This window comes from Pleurodeles waltl, chromosome 4_2 (genome assembly GCF_031143425.1).
Source record: "Pleurodeles waltl isolate 20211129_DDA chromosome 4_2, aPleWal1.hap1.20221129, whole genome shotgun sequence".
Taxonomy (NCBI): Eukaryota; Metazoa; Chordata; class Amphibia; order Caudata; family Salamandridae; genus Pleurodeles; species Pleurodeles waltl.
This window is the reverse complement of record NC_090443.1, coordinates 339,150,282-339,168,460: the sequence shown is the minus strand read 5'-3', so window position 1 is coordinate 339,168,460 and position 18,179 is coordinate 339,150,282. Positions and strand designations below refer to the sequence as shown.

At 46.4% G+C, this 18,179-nt stretch overlaps 1 protein-coding gene across 2 annotated transcripts in view; it reads right to left on the bottom strand.

Moving 5' to 3' along the window:
* Positions 1–16,150: 16,150 nt before the first annotated feature.
* SH3BP1 (SH3 domain binding protein 1) overlaps positions 16,151–18,179 on the bottom strand; it is a 128,864-nt gene continuing 126,835 nt past the window's right edge. Inside the window, exon 18 of one of the 2 annotated variants that reach the window (XM_069231376.1) lies at positions 16,151–17,703. In XM_069231376.1, coding sequence (XP_069087477.1) covers positions 17,330–17,703 — 374 coding nt within the window. In that variant the 3' untranslated portion in view covers positions 16,151–17,329. The remainder of the gene's footprint in view (positions 17,704–18,179) is intronic. The other variant, XM_069231377.1, reaches the window with a different exon arrangement.

The following is an 18,179-nucleotide window of genomic DNA, read 5'->3' as shown; positions in this document are numbered from 1 at the left end:
TAATTCCTGTTAGAGTAGGCCAACAAATAAAAGCCTGATAATCTCTATCACCATTTCCTTTTATTGCATATAGTGATATTATGTTGTTTCTCAAAAACATCTCAGTAGTGGCAGAGGGTAGTGTCACAGTCCTTATAACAATCATTAGCAAGCCTTTTTTCCTGCATGCTTTGGGCCCTCATTACAACACCTGGATTATTAAGAGTAGAATTACAGTACCAAATAAATACCAATACCATGGGATTGTGTTATTTACCTATGGGGTATTGCCATACCAATCAAATGTATGCACCTTAGAGGGGCCTAGAATACAGTAATTCAACTTGCAGTTCCTGAGATGTCATTTTTGAACTCATGCATTTGATCATTAGTTTTACCCGTTTAAAATTGTGTGAGAATAACCCATAAGTAACTACTACACAACTCAGAATACAAATTTGGGTGGAGACTCTGGGCCCGATTTAGAGTTTGGTGGTGGGCTACTCCATCACAAATGTGACATATATCATGTCTGCCACATTAAAATTTCCATTGGATATAATGGAATCGTAATACGGCGGGCGGGATATTCGTCAGGTTTGTGATGGAGTAACCGTCTCCGCTAAACTCTAAATCAGGCCCTATGTTTGAACCTAAAGTGCAATGAGCTTAAGAGGCCTACATCTCACACTTGGAAAGTCCTCATTCTACTTAAAAGTAACCCGTCACTGCTTCCAAATAATTAGCAGACCTTTAGAGTTCTTTAACAAAAAAAGGGTTAATGCCTCGAAGACATTAATAAAAACATATAAGATTTTTAGGAGCCTTTGAAATACACCAACATGAAATCATTTTAACCCCTTCTGTGCCGCGGACGTAGTGGTTACGTCCCGCGGCACAGTGCTGCTGTGCCGAGGACGTAACCACTACGTCCTCGGCACACAGCCCAGAGGGAGCGCTCTCGCTCCCTCTGTGTGCTTCCCTCCCACCCCCCAAAGTCGGGGATGGAAGGGGAAGCCCTTCCCCTTCCACCCCCGACCCCCCCACCCCCCCATAATGACGTCAGCGCGCGATCGCGCGCTGACTTCATTATGGGATCCTCGCCGCACAGGAAGCCATTTGCTTCCTGTGCGGCGACGAGAGAAGAGGTAAGAATCTCTTCCCGGTGGGTGGGGGGTTGGGGCTAAAGAGGCACCGGGGAAAAGGAAAGGCTTTTCCTTTTCCCCGGTGTCTCTTTGAGCATTCCTGCTGCCCGATCGCATTGCGATCGGGCAGCAGGAATGCCCACTAGACACCAGGGATTTTTTTTTTTTTTGTTTACTTACCTGTTTCTGGCACGCGGGGAGCGGCCCCTTGGGCAAGGGTCGCTCCCCTTTGGGGGGCAATTAGTTACGGCCATTTCTGCCCCCCTTGGGGGCAGATCTGCCTACTTTTTAGCCAGATCTGCCCCCAAGGGGGGCAGAAAACACTAGATCACCAGGGTTTTTTCTTTTTATGTGTATTTATGTGGGGGGGGTGCCCCCTTGGGCAAGGGGCGCCCCCCCCAAGGGGGCAGAGAACTGTTGGCCTTTTCTGCCCCCCTTGGGGGCAGATCGGCCTATTTTTTTTAGGTCCATCTGCCCCCAAGGGGGGCAGAAGCCACTTAGGCACCAGGGATTGTGTGTGTAGTGGATGGGGGGGTGCCCCCTTGGGCAAGGGTCGCTCCCCTTTGGGGGGCATGTCTTTTCGGGCCATTTCTGCCCCCCTTGAGGGCAGATTGGCTACTTTTTAGCCAGATCTGCCCCCAAGGGGGGCAGAAAACACTAGATCACCAGGGTTTTTTATTTTTATGTGTATTTATGTGGGGGTGGTGCCCCCTTGGGCAAGGGGCGCCCCCCCAAGGGGGCAGAGAACTGTTGGCCTTTCCTGCCCCCCTTGGGGGCAAATCGGCCTATTTTTTTTAGGTCCATCTGCCCCCAAGGGGGGCAGAAGCCACTTAGGCACCAGGGATTGTGTGTGTAGTGGATGGGGGGGCGCCCCCTTGGGCAAGGGTCGCTCCCCTTTGGGGGGCATGTCTTTTAGGGCCATTTCTGCCCCCCTTGAGGGCAGATCAGCCTATTATTTTTAGGCTGGTCTGCCCCCAAGGGGGGCAGAAACTACTAGAACGCCAGGTATTTTTTTTTATTTGTTTATTTTTGTGGGGGGGCGTCCCCTTGGTCACGGGGCGCCCCCCCAAGGGGGGCATTGACCTGTTGCCCATTTCTACACCCCCTGGGGGCAGATGGGCCTATTTTCTTAGGCCCACCTGCCCCCAAGGGGGGCAGAAGCCACTTAGACACCAGGGATAGTGTGTGTGTGTGTGTGTGTGTGTGTTAGTGGATGGGTGGGGCCTTGGACAAGGGTCGTCCCCCACTTTAGGGGCACATGTACCCAGGCCATTTCTGCACCCTTTGGAGACAGATCAGCCTATTATTTTTAGGCTGGTCTGCCCCCAAGGGGGGCAGAAACTACTAGAACGCCAGGGAATTTTTTTGATTTGTTTATTTTTGTGGGGGGGCGTCCCCTTGGTCACGGGGCGCCCCCCCAAGGGGGGCATTGACCTGTTGCCCATTTCTACACCCCCTGGGGGCAGATGGGCCTATTTTCTTGGGCCCACCTGCCCCCAAGGGGGGCAGAAGCCACTTAGACACCAGGGATAGTGTGCGTGTGTGTGTGTGTGTGTGTGTGTGTGTGTGTGTGTGTGTTAGTGGATGGGTGGGGCCTTGGGCAAGGGTCGCCCCCCACTTTGGGGGCACATGTACCCAGGCCATTTCTGCACCCCTTGGAGACAGATCAGCCTATTATTTTTAGGCTGGTCTGCCCCAAGGGGGGCAGAAACTACTAGAACGCCAGGGATTTTTTTTTATTTGTTTATTTTTGTGGGGGGGCGTCCCCTTGGTCACGGGGCGCCCCCCCAAGGGGGGCATTGACCTGCTGCCCATTTCTACACCCCCTGGGGGCAGATGGGCCTATTTTCTTAGGCCCACCTGCCCCCAAGGGGGCAGAAGCCACTTAGACACCAGGGATAGTGTGTGTGTGTGTGTGTGTTAGTGGATGGGTGGGGCCTTGGGCAAGGGTCGCCCCCCACTTTGGGGGCACATGTACCCAGGCCATTTCTGCACCCCTTGGAGACAGATCAGCCTATTATTTTTAGGCTGGACTGCCCCCAAGGGGGGCAGAAACTACTAGAACGCCAGGGATTTTTTTTTATTTGTTTATTTTTGTGGGGGGGCGTCCCCTTGGTCACGGGGTGCCCCCCCAAGAGGGTCATTGACCTGTTGCCCATTTCTACACCCCCTGGGGGCAGATGGGCCTATTTTCTTAGGCCCACCTGCCCCCAAGGGGGGCAGAAGCCACTTAGGCACCAGGGATAGTGTTGTGTGTGTTTATTTTTTTTTTTTTTTTTAGGGCTGTCCCCTTTGGCAAGGGTCGCTCTCCATGGGGACACACTACTAAAGGTATTTTCTGGCTTCCTTGGGGTAGACAGGTCTATTTTATTAGTAGGCCCATCTGCCCCTATGGCAGAATCCACTTAGGCACCAATTTCTAAATGTTTGATGGTGGGGTGTTTGTCAACTGAAGAAGTCTTTGCATTTGTGATAAAAAATGTTTTCCTCCTTTTTGTTCTAGTTCAAAGCTTTTGCTTTATTTGCTGTGGCTCCTTGCGGTTTTGGCAGTGGTTGACCTGCAGTTTGCACAGTTGCATGTTTTAGGTAAGTAAAAACAATTTACTCCAAAGGAGTATTGTTGCCATGCATGAATGACATGTTTGTAGGGGGTGTACTAAATGCAGGATTGTGTGTGAAATTGTCCTTAGGTTTGTGCACAATGATATTTGTTTTGTCTTATTTCTAATTTGCCTTTCTTTATTTATTTTTAGTGGGATATCATTGGTGATTGCTGTGTAGTTGCTGGTGAATCAAGCTTTTTCAGGCAAGTGAGCGGTATAGTTTTTGAGTTTATAACTCTTACTAACAAAGCTACACTTTGTCACTTGTCTTACACAGTGCTGGTTGTTGGTGGTGAATTTGTCCAGTTAATTTTAGCAGGAGATATCATGTCTAGCCGCAGGATGACCGCTCAGCAGGTGGTTGGTATGCTTTTTGAGTCACAGTCTGATCATGACTATGAGACAGACTCTGCATCTGAGGCAGAGGAGGAAGTCAGAGATTCTGGCAGTGATGTTTCTCTTGGAGGGGAATCTTCTGATGATGAAGCCACACTCAGTGCAGATGAAGGGCCTGTTTTAGAGGAGGACATTGATGTGCCAATAGTGCAGCAACCTGGGGCTGAAAGGTTTCCCGTTATAAGACCTGATGTCTGGGTTGCCCCAAACATGGAGCAGCCAGAGTTGCCTGCCTTTACTGGTCTCCCGGGGTGTTACGCCAATACAGAGAACTTTATGCCTATCAATTTCTTTGAGTTATTCATGGATGATGTGTTTTTGGAAGAGATTGTTGAGCAGACTAATTTGTATGCGGAGCAGCATTTGAGGGACAACGCTGCTAGACTTAGGCCACACTCTAGAGCTGCCCAGTGGATTCCCACAAATTTGGAGGAGTTAAAAAAGTTTTTGGGTTTGACTTTTTTGATGGGGTTGATAAGGAAGCCGTCACTGGCTTCTTATTGGTCTACTAGTCCCTTGATGGCAACAGCTATATTTCCAGCGACCATGAGTCGTAATCGGTATTTGCTTCTTCTTAGGATGCTGCATTTTGTTGACAATGCATTAGCCTTGCCACGAGATCACCCAGATTCTGACCGTCTTTTTAAGATTAGGCCTGTCCTTGATCATTTTGTAGATCGGTTTTCGGAGGTCTATGTTCCAGGCAAAGAGTTAAGTGTGGACGAGTCTTTGGTCCTCTTCAAGGGTCGTTTGGTTTTTAGGCAGTACATTCCTAGCAAAAGGGCACGATATGGAATTAAATTGTATATGCTGTCTGAAAGTAGGACAGGATATGTGTATAGTTTCCGTGTGTACACTGGTAGGGATTCCAATATTGACCCCCCTGGTTGTCCTCCCACTTTTGGAGTTACTGAGAAAATTGTGTGGGATCTTGGTAGACGACTGTTCAACAAAGGTCACCATTTGTATGTAGATAACTTCTACACTGGTGTGCAATTGTTCAAGGAATTGTTTAGAGTGGACACAGTTGCTTGTGGCACAATCCGTTCTAACCGGAAAGGCTATCCAAGGGAGCTTGTCTGTAAAAAACTTGAGAGAGGACAGTGCTGTGCCTTGCGGAACGAGGAGCTGCTAGCTTTGAAATTTTCAGATAAGAGGGATGTCTACATGCTAAGTACCATCCATGATGAGAGTACTTCCCATGTGACTGTTTGGGGCCAGGTTGCTGAAGTGCGCAAACCTGTGTGCATTTTAGATTATAATAAGCACATGGGAGGTGTAGATAGAGTTGACCAGAGGTTGGAACCTTATACTGCTATTCGTAAGTCTTACGTTTGGTATAAGAAGTTAGGACTTCACCTCTTCCACTTACCAACCTTCAATGCTTTTATTGTGTTTAGGGATAGGTCTCCAGAGTCAAAGATGACATTTGTGAAATTTCAGGAGTCAGTGATAGAGAGCCTTATTGTGGTGGAACAGGCCAGAGTTCCTAGAGAAGCAGTGGTGGAGGATGTGGCTAGATTGAAAGATCGCCACTTTGCTGAGCACATTCCTCCCACACCCAAAAAAGACTTTCCAGCTAAGAAATGTAGAGTGTGTTTTCGAAGAGGTATCCGGAGGGAGTCTCGAATGTACTGCCCGGATTGTCCTTCAAAGCCTGGGCTGTGTGTCGGTGCTTGTTTTAAGAATTACCACACCCAGAAGAATTTCTGGGAACAACCATGAGTGTAAACTCATGTCTGTTTTGTATTTTCATGTGTTTAGTTTCATGGTTAGCATTTCTGTCATGTTCTTAGTTAGAGCTTTTGTGTTTGTAGTTTTGTAATTCTTTCTATATAGTTAGGGGTTCCTCTGTTAAAAAAAAAAAAAAAAAAATGATGCCATTGTGGGTGGAGTGGGGCTTGGCTGAGAGTGTACATATTGACTTGCTGTTGGCTACTGCAACACACTGCCAGCCAAACACCAGTCCACACACTCCCATCAGCTGGTGTGATTGTTGTATCAGGCACGTGGGCGTATGTAAGTGATGGGCCCTTGAGTGGCGCTGTCTGTCGATGTGAGTGTTGTAATGTGCTGGGCCCGTGGCTGGCGGTGTGAATGGCCTTGTGTGTGTCATGTATGAAAGTTGTGTGAATGGACTGTAAAGCGGTTGGTGCCTTGTCGCGGCTTTACAGCTCACGAGCTGTGAGTCATTGGTTCAGTTTTTTGCCTTTCAGTTACTAACAGTGCATTTCATTTTTGTGAAAGCTCGTTAGTAAAATTTGATCCACTGAACCATCACTCACCCTCGTGCCAAATCCAACCAGTATGTGTGGTAAAAATGACAAAACCTGCTCCGCTGTAATCAGGCGTCGCAGCACACCTGTGACACGCTAGGTGCCTCAGGTGGGACCCCGATGATGAAGCATGCCACCAAATTGGTTGGTGGGTGAGGGGTCTTTTTCAAATAACCTAACTGTGTTTCTTTTCAAAAGTTTAGTGTTTGGCACATCACGGACATATGTGGGCACATCAAAACGATATATTACAAAACTACCTGTGTTTGGGGGGGAGAGGGCACCTATGTTTTTGGTCCTGTGTGCGGCCTTCATCTAGGGAAACCTACCAAACCCAGACATTTTATAAAACTAGACACCCCAAGGAGTCCAGGGAGGTGTGGCTTGCGTGGATCCCCCAACATTTTCTTACCCAGACTCCTCTGTAAACCTCAATGTGCTTAAAAAAAGCATATTTTCCTGACTTTTCTTCGTAGGATCACCACTCCAGCACAAAATTCCTACTCCCCAGTGTTCCCCTCAGCCTCCCAAGTAAAATGACACCTCACTTATGTGGGTCCCCAAAGCAGAGTCAGTCTAAAGATGTATAAAAGAATATGTCCTTATAAACTTGCGGTGCTATCCCCTCTATCTCTACAAGTTTTGGGCCTTATTCTGTTGCAGGCACCTGGCCCACCCACACAAGTGAGGTATCATTTTTATCGGGAGACTTGGGGGAGCGCTGGGTGGAAGGAAATTTGTGGCTCCACTCAGATTCCAGAACTTTCTGTCACCGAAAAGTGTGGAGAATGTGTTTTTTTAGACAGAATTTGAGGTTTGCAAAGGATTCTGGGTAACATAACCTGGTCCGAGCCACACAAGTCACCCCATCTTGGATTCCCCTACGTCTCTAGTTTTCAGAAATGCACAGGTTTGGTAGGTTTCCCTAGGTGCCGGCTGAGATAGAGGCCGAAATCAACAGGTAGGCACTGTTTTCAATGAAAAAATGTGATGTGTCCACGTTGCGCTTTGGGGCGTTTTCTGTCACGGGCGCTAGGCCTACCCACACAAGTGAGGTATCATTTTTATCGGGAGACGTGGGGGAACGCTGGGTGGAAGGAAATTCGTGGCTCCTCTCAGATTCCAGAACTTTCTGCCACAGAAATGTGAGGAACATGTGTATTTTTAGCCAAATTTTGAAGTTTGCAAAGGATTCTGGGTAACAGAACCTGGTCCGAGCCACACAAGTCACCCCATCTTGGATTCCCCTAGGTCTCTAGTTTTCAGAAATGCACAGGTTTGGTAGGTTTCCCTAGGTGGCGGCTGAGCTACAGGACAAAATCTACAGGTAGGCACTTTGCAAAAAACACCTCTGTTTTCCTTCACCAATTTGGCTGTGTCCACGTTGCGCTTTGGGGCGTTTCCTGTCGCGGGCGCTAGGCCTACCCACACAAGTGAGGTATCATTTTTATCGGGAGACGTGGGGGAACGCTGGGTGGAAGGAAATTCGTGGCTCCTCTCAGATTCCAGAACTTTCTGCCACAGAAATGTGAGGAACATGTGTATTTTTAGCCAAATTTTGAGGTTTGCAAAGGATTCTGGGTAACAGAACCTGGTCCGAGCCACACAAGTCACCCCATCTTGGATTCCCCTAGGTCTCTAGTTTTCAGAAATGCACAGGTTTGGTAGGTTTCCCTAGGTGGCGGCTGAGCTACAGGACAAAATCTACAGGTAGGCACTTTGCAAAAAACACCTCTGTTTTCCTTCACCAATTTGGCTGTGTCCACGTTGCGCTTTGGGGCGTTTCCTGTCGCGGGCGCTAGGCCTACCCACACAAGTGAGGTATCATTTTTATCGGGAGACGTGGGGGAACGCTGGGTGGAAGGAAATTCGTGGCTCCTCTCAGATTCCAGAACTTTCTGCCACAGAAATGTGAGGAACATGTGTATTTTTAGCCAAATTTTGAGGTTTGCAAAGGATTCTGGGTAACAGAACCTGGTCCGAGCCACACAAGTCACCCCATCTTGGATTCCCCTAGGTCTCTAGTTTTCAGAAATGCACAGGTTTGTTAGGTTTCCCTAGGGGGCGGCTGAGCTACAGGACAAAATCTACAGGTAGGCACTTTGCAAAAAACACCTCTGTTTTCCTTCACCAATTTGGCTGTGTCCACGTTGCGCTTTGGGGTGTTTCCTGTCGCGGGCACTAGGCCTACCCACACAAGTGAGGTATCATTTTTATCGGGAGACGTGGGGGAACGCTGGGTGGAAGGAAATTCGTGGCTCCTCTCAGATTCCAGAACTTTCTGCCACAGAAATGTGAGGAACATGTGTATTTTTAGCCAAATTTTGAGGTTTGCAAAGGATTCTGGGTAACAGAACCTGGTCCGAGCCACACAAGTCACCCCATCTTGGATTCCCCTAGGTCTCTAGTTTTCAGAAATGCACAGGTTTGGTAGGTTTCCCTAGGTGGCGGCTGAGCTACAGGACAAAATCTACAGATAGGCACTTTGCAAAAAACACCTCTGTTTTCCTTCACCAATTTGGCTGTGTCCACGTTGCGCTTTGGGGCGTTTCCTGTCGCGGGCACTAGGCCTACCCACACAAGTGAGGTATCATTTTTATCGGGAGACGTGGGGGAACGCTGGGTGGAAGGAAATTCGTGGCTCCTCTCAGATTCCAGAACTTTCTGCCACAGAAATGTGAGGAACATGTGTATTTTTAGCCAAATTTTGAGGTTTGCAAAGGATTCTGGGTAACAGAACCTGGTCCGAGCCACACAAGTCACCCCATCTTGGATTCCCCTAGGTCTTTAGTTTTCAGAAATGCACAGGTTTGGTAGGTTTCCCTAGGTGGCGGCTGAGCTACAGGACAAAATCTACAGATAGGCACTTTGCAAAAAACACCTCTGTTTTCCTTCACCAATTTGGCTGTGTCCACGTTGCGCTTTGGGGCGTTTCCTGTCGCGGGCACTAGGCCTACCCACACAAGTGAGGTATCATTTTTATCGGGAGACGTGGGGGAACGCTGGGTGGAAGGAAATTCGTGGCTCCTCTCAGATTCCAGAACTTTCTGCCACAGAAATGTGAGGAACATGTGTATTTTTAGCCAAATTTTGAGGTTTGCAAAGGATTCTGGGTAACAGAACCTGGTCCGAGCCACACAAGTCACCCCATCTTGGATTCCCCTAGGTCTCTAGTTTTCAGAAATGCACAGGTTTGGTAGGTTTCCCTAGGTGGCGGCTGAGCTACAGGCCAAAACCTACAGGTAGGCACTTTGCAAAAAACACCTCTGTTTTCCTTCACCAATTTGGCTGTGTCCACGTTGCGCTTTGGGGCGTTTCCTGTCGCGGGCGCTAGGCCTACCCACACAAGTGAGGTATCATTTTTATCGGGAGACGTGGGGGAACGCTGGGTGGAAGGAAATTCGTGGCTCCTCTCAGATTCCAGAACTTTCTGCCACAGAAATGTGAGGAACATGTGTTTTTTTAGCCAAATTTTGAGGTTTGCAAAGGATTCTGGGTAACAGAACCTGGTCCGAGCCACACAAGTCACCCCATCTTAGATTCCCCTAGGTCTCTAGTTTTCAGAAATGCACAGGTTTGGTAGGTTTCCCTAGGTGGCGGCTGAGCTACAGGCCAAAATCTACAGGTAGGCACTTTGCAAAAAACACCTCTGTTTTCTGTGATGTGTCCACGTTGTGTTTTGGGGCATATCCTGTCGCGGGCGCTAGGCCTACCCACACAAGTGAGGTATCATTTTTATCGGGAGACTTGGGGGAACATAGAATAGCAAAACAAGTGTTATTGCCCCTTGTCTTTCTCTACATTTTTTCCTTCCAAATGTAAGACAGTGTGTAAAAAAGACGTCTATTTGAGAAATGCCCTGTAATTCCCATGCTAGTATGGGCACCCCGGAATTCAGAGATGTGCAAATAACCACTGCTTCTCAACACCTTATCTTGTGCCCATTTTGGAAATACAAAGGTTTTCTTGATAGCTATTTTTTACTCTTTATATTTCAGCAAATGAATTGCTGTATACCCGGCATAGATTGAAAACCCACTGCAGGGTGCAGGTCATTTATTGGCTCTGGGTACCTAGAGTTCTTGATGAACCTATAAGCCCTATATATCCCCGCAACCAGAAGAGTCCAGCAGACGTAACGGTATATTGCTTTCGAAAATCTGACATTGCTGGAAAAAGTTACAGAGTAAAACGTAGAGAAAAATTGATGTTTTTTTCACCTCAATTTCAATATTTTTCTTTTTCAGTTGTTATTTTCTGTAGGAAACCCTTGTAGGATCTACACAAAGGACCGCTTGCTGAATTCAGATTTTTGTCTACTTTTCAAAAATGTTGCGGTTTCTGGGATCCAGCGTTGGTTTCATGCCCATTTCTGTCACTGACTGGAAGGAGGCTGAAAGCACAAAAAATCGTAAAAATGGGGTATGTCCCAGTAAAATGCCAAAATTGTGTTGAAAAATTGGGTTTTCTGATTCAAGTCTGCCTGTTCCTGAAAGCTGGGAAGCTGGTGATTTTATCACTGCAAACCCTTTGTTGATGCCCTTTTCAGGGAAAAAAACACAAGCCTTCTTCTGCAGCCCATTTTTCCAATTTTTTTGAAAAAAACGAAATTTTCACTGTTTTTTGGCTAATTTCTTGGCCTCCTTCTGGGGAACCCACAAAGTCTGGGTACCTCTAGAATCCCTAGGATGTTGGAAAAAAAGGACGCAAATTTGGCGTGGGTAGCTTATGTGAACAAAAAGTTATGAGGGCGTAAGCGCGAACTGCTCCAAATAGCCAAAAAAAGGCTCGGCACAGGAGGGGGAAAAGGCCTGGCAGCGAAGGGGTTAAAAGGATGTATTTGTCACCTAGAATAATCAGTACCTTCCATGGCATGATGACGGTGCCAACATCTGGTATAAATCCGACCCTGGCATTACAGTGGCAATCTCTGGTATATTGTGTGCATCCATGGAATTGATGATGCACATTTTTGCTATAATGCTGACCCTGGCACAATTGTGCTAATTCTTGGCAGATGATGGGCATCCATGGCATGATGTTCTGTTATGTTATAGCATTTATAGAGCGCAAAGATGCACTAGGGCTTCCCAGCGCTAGGTGAGTGCGGCTGACTGAGAGATGACAAAGTAGTGCAGAAAATACTAGGGAAAAAGCCAAGCTTTAATGTTTTTCTTAGAGTTGTGTTTCTTCCTCAAATTTCTTAGCTGGTGGGGCATAGTATTCCAGAGTTTGGGGAGTGGATGATCTATCTCTCCCTTCTGATTCTCGGTATTCTCAAAAGGTCTTCATGAGATGATTTTAGGGATCTGGTCAGGTCATAAGGAGAGAGGAGGTTTCTGATCTTTACTGGTCCCTTGTTATGAATGGCTTTATGTGCAAGGCATAGAGCTTTGGACTTAGTTCTTGCATCAACAGACAGCCAATGGAGATTCCTCAGAGTCTCCTTCACTTGGTGCGCGGCATGGTATTTTAAAGAGTAGTCTAACTGCCATATTCTGGACTACCTGCAGTATTTTAATAACATATTTTGGGGAGCCTAAGAACAATGAGTTCCCGTAATCCAGTCGAGACACCATCAAGGATTGTATTACCATTTTCCTTGAGTTTTCTGGGATGAGCTCTAGTATCTTCTAGATCGTTCTGAGTAATCCAAAACATGTTGCTGAAAGTTTTTTCACTTGGGCATCCATTGCTAAGATTTGATCCAGTCACATTCCCAAGCTTTCTATAGAAGAGCAGGGAGCAGGGGGGTGGCCCATACAACTGGGCTAGTTGAGGGCAGGCCGAAGGGGAAGATTGTTCCCCAGGATCTGTAATGCTGTCTTCTCCCCATTTAATTTTAAACAGCAACTTGCCATCCAATTAGCCACTTTTTCCAGACAGGGCGCTAAATGATGGTTTCCCGAATTAGACCCATTTGCAAGGGAAACCACTGAGTATCGTCCGCATAGGAAACTAGAGATAACACAAATTCTTGAACAATGTTGGCTAGTGGACGCATGTAGATATTAAACAAAGCAGGACTCTATGATGAGCCCTGTGCAACCCTGTACTTAGAAGGCAGGATATCTGAGAAGCATGAGTTTTCCATAATTTGAAAGGTGCTAACTTTCACAAAGGATGTCAACCACTCTAAGACTTTATCCTGAATACCCACTCCTCTGAGCCTAAAGGCCAGGTTTGTATGACATACAGTATCAAATGCCATGCTTAGCTCTAAAAGCAAAATAGCTGCAGCACCTCCCTGGTCAAGTAAGATTTTTAGCTCCTCCGTCACAACTAGGAGCGCTGATTCCATGCTATGTTGTGCACAAAAGCCCATTTGAGTGAAGTGTAACAGATGGTTGTCCTCTAGAAAGCATGACAGAATTTGGTTAATATGCTTTTCAAGTAGTTTTACTATCCTTGGAAAAAGGGAAATAGGTCGATAATTGCCAGGGATGCCATGGTCTAAGTGGGCTTTTTTCTATAAGGGTCTAATTACTGCATATTTCCACTTTTTAGGACTGGCCCTGTCCTTAATGACAAATTCAGCAAGGTGACTATAGATGGAAGAAGTCCTTGAATGCCCTTAGATAGCAAGTGCGGAGGTGCTGGGTCTAGGGGTGATTCCGAATTTACTTTGCCAATCAGTGGCAATGTACTCTCTTCCTTCACCTCCAGGAAGTGTGATAGGGCGGCGGGGTGGAGTAGAGAGGGAATGCTCTTTGATCGATAGGTGCTGCTGCATTAGCTGCCAATCATTCGTAGATATTCATGACTTTTTTTTAAGAAAAAGCTGCTAGTTCATTACATTGTGCCAAGAGAGGATGGTAGGAGTATGATGCTCTGTTCAGCGACCGTAAGAGATCTGACAATGCTGAACCACACCTTTGGGGAGCTGGATACCTGGCTGATCTTCTCCTCCTAAAAGAGAGCTTAGGTTTTTTTAAATGTCCGTATAGTACAGTCTGTTTGTATTCATTCTTTAACTTTGGGTTTTAATCTTTCCTCTTTCTCCTTTCAAGTTTCTTGCCATGTTTACTCATGATGGTACCCACTCCTGAAATGAAGCTATGATAACATTGAAAAATTCTTGGCACATTATGGACATCCTTGGCATGAGATGGTAGCTCTTGTTTAATAACTCTTGGAGAGTTTTTGCAAGGTTTTTGGAGTGTGACTCCTCAATAAATTAGAAACACAAGAGCCGTAAACTGCATGCAGTCAGGTATGGCTCTCAGAGATGAAGAGCAGGGGACAGAATTTATATTTTTTTACTATGAATAACTCAAATCAGGAAATCTAACAAAACCCTGTATTACTCCCTATAACTGTACAAAAGGGGATAAACAGAAAATAACACCAGTCCCTGTTTCAGAGCCAAAGGTGTGCGCCCCTTCGCTTAATCTTTAAACCTCCTGGGACCTTTGGGTGGTCCTGGGAGGCTGAAGGCATTGGGGAGAAAGGCTGTAGGTCTTGAGACTCCTGTAGTGAGCAAATGAGGTAGATGGTTTGGTACGCAGCAGTAGCACAGGGGTCTTGAATTGTGCAATGAACCGCTTGCACTAATAAGTTGCATCACAAACTTTGCCATCATGTGGGTTCTCAGAGGGACCTGCCCAAAGAATATTAATTTTGCATGTCACTATTTAGGACCCCTTGTGATTGGCTACAAATTCATGGTGTGTGGCTTGCAAGGAACATCAGACCACCATCCCTGTGCTTGCATTCTCAAATGGGATTTTTTTAAGTATATTGTGTTCATTAAATTAACTTGTGCTGCTTTAAAAAATAGATTCTGCTTGTGAATACACTGGAAAGCAGATAGTTGAATCATGGCCTGCTGCCTTCTCCCTCTAAGATTATGGGCACAATTTCCAAAACAGAAACTGTCTAATGGCAACTGCTTACCCTTTGCAAATCAGCAACCCACTTTAGAAGTTTGCATTTTCCCAATGCTTTGGGACCACACTTGCTTTTGCAAACCATTCATACATACCATTTCAAGTCGCAATTAAGATGAGAGATGCCCCTTTCACCCCCTTTCCCAACTGTGATGCTCATATTGTTGGTAAACGCATTTTGTGAGGTGGAACTGATTTCCTGACTCATATGATGGTTTTTTCACATAACAAAAACGTATTTTGTTGTGGCAAACCCAGTGATTTTGTGAAGCACAAGGTTGGCTACCACAAAATGGCTGGATACATTTCTCGAATAATTGAGGGAAATTGCGGTGTTGTTAAATAATTGAGATAATGAAAAGTCTGAAGTAACACATAAGGTGGGAAACATGTGGAACCAACTTGCAGACGCTGGCGCAAAATCACGGAATTCAGAAACCAAAGGACAGATACAAGCAACTTATTTGTGGTTCTAGGGGCAATACAGAGATGCAGGCGATCTGCTGTCCAGATCACAGCAGTATTCCTTTTCAGGAGATTACGGGGGGGACGGGGGGTTTGTTCAATCAGCCTTCTATTGATCTATGGGTAATGGGATTGCTGCACTTAATTTGGGGTACATGCTGCCAGGGGCAGCTGCTATGTATTTAGAGTGGCGGGGTAGACAAAATACAGGTGGGGTTAACATAATAATAAATAAATGGCACTTATCTTACTGACCTGTCATGACGTCCTCCTCGCTCCGGTGTCTTCTCTCTTTTAAGCTCCGGGCCCAGGAAACTGCACTACCCAATACTGGTGCTGCTCTCATGCTGTTAAACAGCTTAAGAGAAGTGTCAGGATTGGAGGGAGTGGCCTCTCAGTGCTCTCAAGAGCACTGGAGGCCTGTGCTTTCTCTAATCCAGCTGCCTTAAGACAGATGGTTTAGAGAAACTTAAAGTGCGCATGTCATGCTGGCTGCCGCAAGACGCCCCGCAAAAGGGACATGCGTTCTTTAAACAGTGCACAGCTTCCTGCTGCCATGGTGCAGCAATTGTTCCACCCCATCCTGACACATGGTTTAGGACGGGTTGCTGAAAAATAAAATGGAATTAAATAAACTTTATTGCCGGTTTATTTTTCAGCAGTTCTGGTGCATTTTTATAAAAGGGCGATGCTCCTCCGCTCTCATGGAGGAGCTGCTCCTGCATACTGCAACTTTAGACAAATTAAATTTAAGATAATCTCCCTTTTTGGATAGCTATTGAGAGACCATTCACCTACTCGTGGTAAATTGGCATGAGGCAGACAATGGAGAACAGGGGTCAATAACTTTCACGTCATGTATTCATACCAGAGTGGAACTCACTGGCAGCTTGTTTCCATCCATGGGTGACACTGTGGAGATTTGCACCCCAGCTGGCAGGCTCCTTAAAGTTCTTTGGACAGGGCATGAAGAGATTAAGACCTGAAGGGAACATTCATGATAGTGCTAAATTCGCTTAGAGTGGCTAGACATGATGGCCTCACCATAAGACGGAGGAAAAAGACATAAAGCAGTTTTTTCAGAGATTCATAATATGTGACGAAGAGGTAATGGTCCCGAATGCGGAGTAGGGAGTATTGTTAGATCTTAATATCATAGCAAAAATATCGAGGCCAAAAATATTGACAGCTAAGTTTGTCCAACTCCACATGTACGGGCCTGAGGTACACAGATGTGGAGTTAAGAACAGTAAATCTACATGTCTCTGTATGCATGTAACTTATTTTGGTCCTTAATAGTTTGGATACAACACTAAACTATCTCGATATTCTATACTCCCTACTGTCTGGAGGCGCGTGTACTATTGGTGGGTGGGCAATCAAGCAACACACATCTCTTTTTCCTTAAAAAATAATTTATTACACTTCGATCAGCTACAAAAAGCATACCGTCGGCAGGATAAAAACGTACCTTATTTTAGTTACAGAGCAAGGACTTTTTGGGCGAGTTGGACGGGCAAAATGAAAAATCCTGGCAGGAGCGATATCCTAGGAGAAGATTTTAGAAAGTGAAGGGGTCAGAGACAGTCGCGGACGGGAGACCAGGAGACTGCGAGTTATTTCTGCGCTCTTGCCCTTTGAGCAAAGAAAGAGACTGTCTCTCTGTGTGCAGATGAGACAAAACCCTTCTGGCCAACAAAAGCTAGTCTAGCCCTTGAGAAGCATTTTGAAATAGCTGCCAGAGTGCCATTCTATGACCTTGAGAAGTAACCCATTGCTCGCGCCTCCACCGGCGGAAAATGAGCTTTGTGGCTTCTTTTCTTTTAGCAGCAATGGCTCGTGACAACAGTAAGAGATAGAGACAGACAGAGAGCGAGATGTAGACAAGATGGGTAGAGACAGAATCCCAAATACCAAAATGAAGCCGGCTTCTGCTTTGTGTTAGGTGCTCGTCCCAGAGAGCACTGCTGCACGCTTTTCTTCCCTTGTCTTTGCTTGTATTCGGAAATGTTCCATTCTTTGCGTGTAGAACAAGTACTGCTTACCAGAGGGCCTTTATGTGACATTCACACGATATGAACCCACCTTATTTTCCAGGTATTGAGCCCATATGATGGTATTTCTTGCCAGCTGCGCCTCTGAGTCCCTTTAATGTTTCTCTCTCTTTATGGTGTTCCAACCTCCTCCCTGCAATCTATTTCATTGTCTGGTGTGTCTCTCTACTGACTTTATTTTAGCTTTTGCCAGCTTGAAATCTCTTCCACTTCTACGCAAGATAACAGGAAAATTAAATTCCCCCATTTTTCTTCCAGACTTCACGCTTAACTATTCCCTCGTGCGGTCACGTAGGGCTGTCTCAGTTTCTCTCGCACCCTCTCTTTTTTTCTCGCTGACCTTATCTTTCTCCCTTTCTCCTCTCTTTCATTCTCTCCCTTTATCTCTTCTATCTCCCACCCCTGCACTCTGTCCCTTTCCTCCCCCTTATTTAAACTCCCCCCATGTTTCACCCCTTTCCTATTTTCCCTTGAGCATCATTCTGCGACGAGCATCCGCGGAAGGGGCACTGTACATTCCTTTCAGTTTTCAGAAGACAATCTCCTGGCTCTGGGCAATGGCACAGGTGGTGGTCCCGCTTTCTGTACGGGTGCTTCACAAGGGGCTTCCTGTGTGCTGCCAGGGGGCTGGGCTTCATCTGCGCTTCCCTTGTCCTCTGGCTCCCCGCTCCGGGGGTCCGCGTGCACCACCATGGAAGTCCTGCTCTGGCGTTTCACAGGTTGGGGTGGGATCGGTGGAGGCGGACCGCCGGGGGTCCGGACGCTGCCACCCCGTCGTGGGATCGTTTTCGGTGCACCTGGGCTCTCTGGTGCGTCTGCGCTGGTGCCAGTGGGAGGAGCCACTCGTGGCTGGATAGGCGGAGGGATGGACGGGCGGGCAGGTGCAGGTTTCTTTACTAGAAAATAAAAGAACAAAAACATTTTTTTAAAAATACAGATACGACACGTGATCTGGCTAAAAAAAATAACATTCTGGTTTCTTTCAGTGTAATAAAGAAAAATGGCTAAAATTATGTCCAAAGTCTGAAAGATATTTTTAAACATGTCGTGAAGTAGGAAAGGTACCTTGGAGGAAGAGTTTAAAATCCCCAAATGGATGTATTGGTGTTGTTTGGCATATTGATAGTTTAATTTAGTTGCAGTTCAACATTTAACCACTAGAAAGAGTTACAACCGCAAGAAGAAGCGAATGCATTTTCCTCTCATCTTGCTGGGTCGTTACGAAATACGTTTTATTTTAGCACTAATTTACTCTGTTGGAATGATTTTTTGTGACCCAAGCAGTGGCGTAACATGTGGGTGGCGGGGTGATTGGAGGGGGGTTGTTACCCTCACCTCAGCACAATACCCTGGCTTGAGAGCTCCTGACTGA